The 9,874-nt window shown below is 43.5% G+C and overlaps 1 protein-coding gene across 1 annotated transcript in view; it reads left to right on the top strand.

Moving 5' to 3' along the window:
• Positions 1–294: 294 nt before the first annotated feature.
• myripb (myosin VIIA and Rab interacting protein b) overlaps positions 295–9,874 on the top strand; it is a 64,956-nt gene continuing 55,376 nt past the window's right edge. The window contains exon 1 of the mRNA XM_037694374.1: positions 295–516. Coding sequence (XP_037550302.1) covers positions 299–516 — 218 coding nt within the window. The 5' untranslated portion in view covers positions 295–298. The remainder of the gene's footprint in view (positions 517–9,874) is intronic.

The raw sequence follows: 9,874 nt of genomic DNA, 5'->3' as shown, positions 1-9,874 counted from the left end.
AGGCGATATATTGACGTGAACTGTTTCAAACCGTTTGATATAGTTCGAGACAATCTTTTTATGTTTGATTTTATAGTTTCAACAAGTTTCTTCAATCGGTCTGCTCTCCTCTGTGTTGTTTTAATGCCCTGCATCCTTTTTGAATTTTTCATTTACTGCAGCTTCTCTAATTATTCTGTATCGCCTGCTGTGTCGGTTCTCCCCTCCCCTGCCTCTCGACCAGACGCTCACCACCCTCTTGCTATCTCTCCCTCACCTCCTCCCATCCTCTCTCCCTCTCTCTCTCCCCCTCAGTGAGATGAAGCAGGAGCTTGCGGAGGAAGGCAGCAGATGCTCCATCCTTTCCAAGCAGCACCGTTTCAACGAGCACTGCTGCATCCGCTGCTGCGTGCCCTTCACCTTCCTGCTCAACCCCAAGCGCCAGTGCCTGGACTGCCGGTACAACGTGTGCAAGAGCTGCTGCACCTTCAGCAAGAGGGACAAAGACTGGCTCTGCTCGGTGTGCCAGAAGGGCAGGTCAGTGTCCGCACTCAGCACAGACTGGAGGAATGAATGGGGGCGCACGGCAGAGACGTTTGGATACGACTGACCGGGAGATGCTGAAGAGGGCAGGGTTGATTTGAGTTGTTTTTGGAGGTGATGATTGAACGTGGGCTGGAGACAGATGAGAGCAGAAAGGTGAATGGAAGAGTGGATAAGGCAGACTGGTGTGTCCTTTAAGAATTATTAGGAGATTTTGTAAAGAATTTGTGTTTCTTTATGAGTAAATGCAGATTTATTCCACATTTTATGTTTTTAAAAAAAGGTATAAATAAATAAAACCAACTATTTAAAACAGACAAATCAAAAATGAGGTAGAAGATTTGGGAATCTCATTTAAACCACCAAATTTTATTTTGTAAAAAAATTACTAGAAATGTTTTTAAATTATTTACTTTTTTTTATATTGACGTGTCAAAAATATATATTTTAAAATTTGCATTATTTTCTTCTCTTCCCCTCCAATTCACATTCTCGCAGAATATCAAGACTTGAGACGAAACCGGATATAATTTATGTGACAACAAAAAGCCGTTAGAGGAACAGCAGAGGGGAATGCACTGCAGCTGGGTGCATTTGCAAATGAACCATTTGTGTAATGTGCACGTGTGCGCGTGCACGCATGTGTGTTTATTCATGCATGTCTGTCCAAAGCCTTGGGAGTCGTTCTGGTGCCCCTCCACTGGGTGAACGTTAATCTCTCTGTGATGAGGTTCAGGAAACTCTGTGAAGTCGAGTGTTTGTGTCCATTTGAGAAAACCGTCGGAGGGAATCAACGTTTGATGTGTAACGTGAGAATAAAAATAATTTTGCTATCAGAGCCTTAGGCAAGAGGCGATAATGTTTTTACCAAAACATCTCAAGAAACGCTGATTGTGTCTTAATGAAACTTACAGAAATTAATTTACATCTACTGTATTTTCCAGCGTATAAGTCGCGTCAGTCAAAAAAGGCATCATGAAGAGGAAAAAACATACAAGTTGCAGTTATTATGAGTCACTGCTGACCCGTCGTGTCATTTCACCTGGGTGGCATGGCACCATCCATCCATCCACCACTTGCTCTTGCCGAAGTCGGAAGCTTTTCCCTTCCCCTCCCTCTCCGCTTGGCTTTGCTGCTCTGTCTGTGAAACTTCTTCTGAGCTTTGCTTGCATCTTCTGAACCATAATTATGGACTAGTTTTGATCAGTTGGTCCCTCAACACAATTGATAACATTTCTTCGAAGAGAAGACGGGCTTTAGGCGAGTCAGTTTGCCCTGTTGGCACACAAGCAGCTGGATATCTCATCGTCTTGAAGACTTGATGATGTGTCTATCTCTGCTGCCATCTGTGGATTTTAAGGACGCATATTTAATTGGATTTACAATAACTGGTTCCTGCTTTTTGGATTCGGCTGGTTGCTGGTTTATCTACAATCAAGAAAGTTGTTGGCAGCAAATTTGGACCCGATCACTCTGCTTGCCTTTATGATGGCTTGGTTCGTGTCTCGAGTACCCAGACTCAAATGCTTTGGGCAGAATGGATCAGATCTCTGGGATTTTTCTCAGTCACGTTCCATCGGTGTGGCCATGTATTTTGGACATTTCAGAACCGAGTGGACCAACACAGACTCAAGGTAGATGTCATTAAGTTCTGCCTGTCCCCAAAACAACTGTGTGTTTATCTGAATTTGGCTCCCTGGCTGGCCTTGAAGGTCCTCTTATCTGAATTTGCCTGGAGAACATGTGATCTGATGCTCACACCCCTCCTGAAGAAGTTCCAACTGATCAACAAAAAGGAAACCAGCTGATTAAACATTGTGTCATCATTTCAGGACTCTTGGATTCCCTTAGGCGTTAACCTTGGTCATTCCCCGACATCCCTCGAGAATGTTTATGGATCTCACCGGAGGACACTGGCTGATTATTCCATCCTTATCAGAATTCTTACAGTGCTCTCGAGAGCGTTCATGGACATTGCTTACCGCTGTCGTCGTCTCTCCCCCCCACCCCCCACACAATGTCTATGTCACTGTGTGCTTGTTTGTGTGAGATGTTTAATATCAGAGATTTTCTTCTCAGCCAAGAAGAAAACGTCTGATAGGATTTTTTTTTTCGCCTCCAATTCCTACGTCCAGTTTCACTACTTTTTGTCTGTCTAAACAGATCTCACTTGTAAATGAGTCTTCGAGGCTCAAAGTGACTTATCTGTCTAAATAAAGGTTGAATGAAATCCATCCATCCATCCCGGCCAGAGCCGCTAGCTCTCCAGCGTTCCTCCGCCTGCACCAGCTGAGTGAAGCGACCGTGCACGGGAGGACCCGCTGTTGCAATTCTTTGAAATTTAAAGCGTCAGTCAAAAATTGCGTTATGAATATTTAAAAAAAACGTATGCAAGTCACAGGACTGATGAATCTATGCAAAAAACTGTGACTTATACGCTGGAAAATACAGTACAAGTGATTAACTACTGTAGTTAACACGATTCAAGATGGCCGAACTTAGCAAAGAAAAATGGCTGCAGCTCGGTCAGTTTTACAGACACTAGTCTAACGTTCGGGGTGGTAGTAGCTGACACTGATACCCAGCACATTTCCTTCACTCTGACAGATTGTAACAATTTAGAGACAGCCAGGCTCTCGTCTGCAGCCATCTGACCCTAAAAACAGCTTTAATTTAGTCAGTGACGTTGAGCTAAATTTCAATGTGGTCATAGCTGAGACTCATTCTCAACATATTCTCTGAGCTCTAACACATCATGCTGTATGACATACATATGTGTATGAACATACACTGTATGTCATGAATGTACTGTAGTCATTCACAAGACTTGACCTGAATGTCTACACCTCTCAGTATGATTTCAGTCCATAACTCTGGTAATGAAGGTGGCGAGTGACGTGCAGTCCTTCAAGGAATTTATTCATTTGTTGCCTTTACATCCACAAGCACCTCTGTAGAAGAAAATATTCAGGTGCAAAATATTTTGATATGTCTGATAACGATGGCACGGAGGTTTCAGAGCCAGCACTGCTCTAAAATGCACTGCCTTATTCCTACACACACACACACAGTTCCCCATTTCTTTCATTGATTTTTGCTGTACAGTGTGATGAGTTGGACCTGCTGCTCTCAGTCCTGGTTATAAAACAGGTGAGAGGAAAAATGAGCTCAAAGGGAGGGAAGAGGAGGAAGAAAGGGAGGAAGGAAGGAAGGAAAGGAACAATAGCAGCCAGGGGTGGCAAGGATCATCATTCCCCTTCACTTTCTTCTCCTCGGCGTGAGTCTTTTCGCCGAAGGCATCACATTGTTCAGACAGATGGGCCTGATGTCGCAGCTCTGTTGCTCACCAGCTACATTTAAACACAACAAGCTCAAACCTGGTTGTAGCGCCAGTTATTTTCTCCGAGTGGAGGATTGTAGACGTAGTTTGAAAATGGGATCAACGGCTGCAAAGTAACGATAAGGATTTGGCGCTAGATGTAGCGCAGGAAGAACGCGGAGAAGTTGTGCTGAAAACGGCAACACTTATGGAGCGATTATTGCTTGCTGCTGTGAAAGGAGGGCAATCGTGACTGCGTTCTTCTGTCTGTTAGAAAAATATCTCATATAAGAAATATACAAATAAAACTCTTGGGAAGGAATCACTGTATGTGACGCTACAACTGGTTAACGTTTGAAGTCAACTTAAATCAAGATGGCAGCTACAACAAATGATTTTATCAAACACACATATGCTATAACGTTGCTACAAAGTCATCCCTGTCAAATATACCAAGTGCGAGTGGTTCATACACAATCTTTGCTACGGGAAATCCGAAGACTTTACTTTTTTATTTGCATCACATTTGCATATCTTGAAAATACTGAATAAAACTGAATCAAGCCAAAGCCTGTAAAGTGAAACAAGTATCCTTTATTCCCTTTGTTGAGTTTGTTTTTTGAGGAAAGGCTGCTAAATGTAAATCCAGAATCAATTCACAAATCACCAAACGTCTCGCTCGCACCACCGGCTGCCCATCAGCATTCAGGGCGCTCACGAAGTGTGATCCATCGAAGGAAAGCAGATTTGTAATCATGGCACACATGGACACACTCACAGGCCCAAGTCACCCACTCACACATGGATGAACGCATGCCTACTCACTCACATTCATCCCCGCAAGCATTTTGTGACAGCATGAATTGATTTTATGGTTAACGTCTAAAACGGAGCGTTGTGTAAAACGTAAATAAAAACAGAATGCAACTATTTGCAAATTTCCCAACGTTTTGGAAAGATTTTATGGCAATTAATTTAAAATTCCTTAGTTTGATACTACCGGTGTAGCCGGTAGTAAGTCGGACCCCTTCAGGGTTGGACTCCTCCAGGGCTGCCCGTAACTTCTCGGTGCAGACAGGGGGTGGAGGGAGTCCAGTATGGTGGTCTCAGGATTCATCTCTGCTCTTTGCAGATGATGTGGTCCTGTTGGCGTCATCGTACCGTGATCTCCATCTCTCACTGGAGCGGTTCTCATGAGTGAGAGAAGAATGGAGCGTTAGATTGACAGACTGGTGCAGCGTCTGCAGTGTTGGACTCTGTACCGGTCCGTTGTGGTGAAGAAGGAGCTGAGCTGTAAGGCAAAGCTCTCTGTTTACTGGTCGGTCTACGTTTCTCCCCTCACCTCTGGTCATGAACTCTGGTAGAGACTGAAAGAATGAGATCATGGATCCAGGAGGTTGAAATGAGTTTCCTCTGCAGAGCTGGACTCTCCCTCAGAGACAGGGTGAGAAGTTCAGTTATCAGGAGAGACTCGGAGTAGAACCACTGCTCCTCCACATCCAGAGGAGCCAGTTGAGGTTGTTCAGGTATGTCCAAATGGGAGGAGACCCCAGGACACACTGGAGAGACCATGTCTCTCTGTTGGCCTGGGAACACCTTGGAGTCATCCCAGAAGAGGTGGAGAGAGATGTCTGGACCTCCCTGCTCAAGATGCTGCCCCCGAGCGAGCGGCTGTGGCTAAGTGGTTAGAGCAGTCGTCCTCCAATGCAAGAGTTGGGGGTTCAAATCCAATAGCAGTCACATGCCGAAGTGTCCCTGGGCAAGACACTGAACCCCTCATAGCCTCTGATGTGTGTCCCATCAGTGTCTGAATGTGATCTAAAGCTCTGATTAGGCTCATTAGAATGATTTGTTCAATTAGCTTTGTAGAGATCTAGTATAGAGCTGTATGAATGGGTAAATGAGGCACAGATTGTTGTAAAGAGCTTTGAGTGTCTCGATAAGATAGAAAGGAGCTGTATAAGTACAGTCCATTTACCATTTACCTGAGTCCAGAACAAGATGATGGATGGATAGTTTGATATACATTTCATGTGCTTATTACGCTCCTTTGTGAACAAAAGTTGGGTTTTTGAGATTTGCAGATCATAGTGTTCCGTTTTTATTTACACAATGTTCAAACTTTTCAGAATTGGTGGCTGTACATTCACAAACAGCTGTGAGTGAGGTGACTACTGCCATTGATGGTTCTGAATGTTTTAATTACAGCAGACATGGCTGAGCATTGCTGCAAAGGAAAGCACACTTTAGACTCAACTCTCCCTCCTGAAACAGGAGCGCAAACACATTCTGGTCAAATTAATCATCATCCTGAACTCATGACTCACACAAACATCTACACCTCCTGCACTAATAGTGTTACTGAGGCATCCAGAACATTTCTTATTGAAACTGGAGGGTATTCTTTGTTATCTTACTTTGTATTCTTGTCCAGTGCAGAGGGGGAAATGTTAAAAGTGATGAGAGGGAGATGGAAAGTCTAGGGAGGCAGAGAAAACGCTTAAAAAAGTCATCCTAGTTATTCAAGAATTAAAATACTATTAACTATTGATTTTCTTGCAAATGTTTTTTTATCTTCTGCCTTTGTGTCTCCCTTCCTCATCTGCATAGTTTAAACCCTCTTGCGTCTTGATTTCATGAACTCTTTAAGCCACGTTCACTCTTCCTTCCACCTATAGCGTCTCCACATTTGCATTCAACCTCTGGCACCTCTCTGTGCACCTAATCTGCAGAAATGGACCGCTCGGAGCTTTATGGAGTTCTCGGGCCATAGAACGGTGCAGCCACCCGCCTACAAACAGCGTGTCCGTGTGTTTGTGTGCACAGAAAGAGCAATAAACTAAAGTGACAAACTGCTCTCACCCATTTCCATAATCTCTTCCTAAAGCATGCCTGTGAGGAGATTAGGGTGTCTGCCATGAGCCGACACTGTTCTGTACATTCACACAAACGCACGGACAAACACGAGCAGCTTACACACGAGCACTAAATCTTATACCCAGAACTGATTTTAACGTGATTTTTTGTTGTTGTTGCGTTTAACTGCAAGGTTGTGAGGACATCAGTGGATCAGTGTGTGCGGTGCAGGAACAGCGCAAATGATTTGTGAATACACAGCTGTGCAACACACGTGAGCGCGCACAACTGCAGCTGAAAAGCGCCGCTGACAACTCGGTTTGGTTTATTGTAATAGAATGTCTAAAAGCTTTTTATCACCGTTTAGCTAGGCGATATGCATTCCTTTAAAGCAATGGTTCCCAACACTGGTCCTTGAGGAACACCGTCCTGCATGTTTTAGTTGTTCCCCTGGTTTGACACACCTGATTTGAATAAATGGGTGATTAACAGGCTTCTGCAAATTTGAAGTAGTAATAAAATCACAGGATCAGGAGCAGGAAACAACTAAAACATGCAGGATGGTGTTCCTCAGGGATCGGGGTTGGGAACCACTGCAATGTTAGGCCTGTAGTTCAGTATTTTGCATCAGCTCATTAAAACGTTCTATCAAAAATATAAATATTTCATGAATCTAAATTGCTGAGTGTCTGTTTTACCACATCAAAGCGACGCTTGGTGAAAGTCGTGAAATGAAGACAGCAGGACGGTGAAATCAGCCGAACGTCTTGCTGCTGCCAGCCAGTTACCTGCGGCTAACAGCGGAGGCAAGTCACAGTGTGATTTCTATCTGTCCTCCTTGCAGATGTATTTTTATCAATGTGGGAGGGCAGGACTTGTCTCCGACAGGCCGGCTGTGCCCTGCAGCATCCAGCTCCAAATAAAACATGTGCTCAGACGTTTGTATTTTAACAAGACATCCACACGTCTGAGAGCTTCTGTGCGTTGCAGCTTGTTTGCTCTGCGCTTTTGTCAGGTTAGAAGCAGAAACAATGGATTGCAAGGCCTTGTTGTGTGTTTGTATGTGCGTGTTTTTACAAGTCAAGAGACAAAACAGTAAAGTGCAAGCTCCAGCAGATGAAGAATGGATGTCTCTCCTTCCATTTGTCACTTTGTGGCGCGCTCAGTTTTCAGTGTGGAACATTGCATTCAAGAAAATTGCTCACTATGTTCACAGTTTTGTGTGATGGGAGAAAGCAATGATTTTTTTATTATTGTCTGCAGCCATGAAAGGTAGGAAATAATGTCTATCTGTCTGTTAGCAAAATATCTCATGGACTACTGGATGTGCATCTACAGTGGCTTAACGTTTGCAGTCAAATGGCTGCCACAATATAACCCAGTCAGAATAAATTTGGTGTGGTAGTAGCTGACAGTCCTCTCTTTAAGGGTCCACAGATGCTGGACCTTTAATGCAGTCAGCACCCAGAACATGCTGTGCTGATGATTTCAAGCAGGAAGCCGTTTGTCGCTGCAGAGAACGCAGCTGAAGCACCGTGGAAACTCTTCAGCTTCGTGAGCTTGAGGAAGGAGGGTCAGCAGTCTCCTTCTCTCCTGCACGGCCTCGTTCGTGTCCAACCCGGCTGACACGCAACCATAGCTCTTGACAGTTATTTGCTTTTGATACTCAGCCGGGAGCGACAGCGGTGACCAGATGCTGCACCGAACCCAGCAGTGCTCAGACTTCTGTTTAGGTTTGCAGTGGTTTGAATAGTGCTAGTTTGGTTAGTTTAACTAATTGAGGGAATGCAGAATCCTGTTATTCGCTGTTTTCCTGTTTTTAATCCTTCCATTATAGCTGTAAATACTTCAACATACTTTCAGGCTTTTCAAACATTCAGGTATCAAAGCATTTAGCTTGTTCAGAACGTTTTGATATGACTTTTGGTATTTACGTGTAAAACTTTATTAAATTATTTTATCATCCATCCATCTTTACCCACTCTATATATTAACAATATAGACATTTTGTTCCTCATAGAAATAAACAGATTTCTTCAGATCCTTAAAAAACGTTGTGCTCTTTGTAATCTACTTCAGCATGTTTTGTTTAAAATTTTAGTTAATGTTAAACTCTTAGTGTCAACTCCTCCTTCAGGACCAGCCCTACTCCATTTCTCTTTCTGTCCACACCATGGTAAAACAGTTTGAACCTGCTCCAATGCTGCGAGCCTTGCTGCCCTTCCACTTGGAGTCTTGAACACATAAAACATCTACCTTCCTTCTCAGCATCATGTCAGCCAGCTCTCTACCTTTGCCTGTCATTGTCCCCACATTTAGAGTTGGAATCCTCAGTGCTACATTCTTCACTTTCCTCTTCTCTCTCTGTCTCCTGACACGTTTCCCTCCTCGTGGTCTTCCACTAACAGTAGCACTGTTTCCTCCGGCACCCTGTTTGTCAACAGCACCGGTGGCGGTCGTTGTTAACCCGGGCCTCGACTCATCCGGTATGGTTTCGCTTTGATGAACTCGCATTATGGTTTTGGCAAAAGTGTTTTGCATCGGATGCCCTCCCTGACACAATCCTCACCATTTAGCTGGGCTTGTTACCAGAACCAGAGACACACTGGCTCGTGAACCCTAGTGGCTGGTTTGCTGTTAAGCTAATTCTAGCTTTTAGTTAATGTTCTGATCATTTTAGCTTGTATTTTAGCTGCTGTTTTGATAGTTTTGCCCATTTTAGCTTTTTGCTACTGTTGTGCTAATTCTCCCCCTCTAGCTACTATTTAGATGATTTTAGCTTTTAGCTACTGTTGTGCTATTTTTGCACTCTACGTACTATATAGATCATTTTAACTTTTAGCTACTGTTGTGCTATTTTCCCCCTCTACCTACTATTTTAGATCATTTTAGCTTTTAGCTACTGTGGTGCTATTTTTCCCCACTATCTACTATTTAGATAATTTTAGCTTTTAGCTACCGTTGTGCTATTTTCCCCTCTACCTACTATTTAGATCATTTTAGCTTTTAACCCCTGTTCTGCTTGTTTTACCTTTTAGCTACTGTCGTGCTTGTTTTAGCTTTAAGCTACCGTTGTGCTTGTTTTAGCTTTAAGCTACTGTCGTGCTTGTTTTAGCTTTAAGCTACTGCCGTGCTTGTTTTAGCTTTAAGCTACTGTTGTGCTTGTTTTAGCTTTAA

This window comes from Nematolebias whitei, chromosome 20 (genome assembly GCF_014905685.2).
Source record: "Nematolebias whitei isolate Nwh7 chromosome 20, NemWhi1, whole genome shotgun sequence".
Classification (NCBI taxonomy): domain Eukaryota; kingdom Metazoa; phylum Chordata; class Actinopteri; order Cyprinodontiformes; family Rivulidae; genus Nematolebias; species Nematolebias whitei.
Note: the sequence above shows the minus strand (reverse complement) of the source record. Positions and strands in the feature narration are given on the sequence as shown.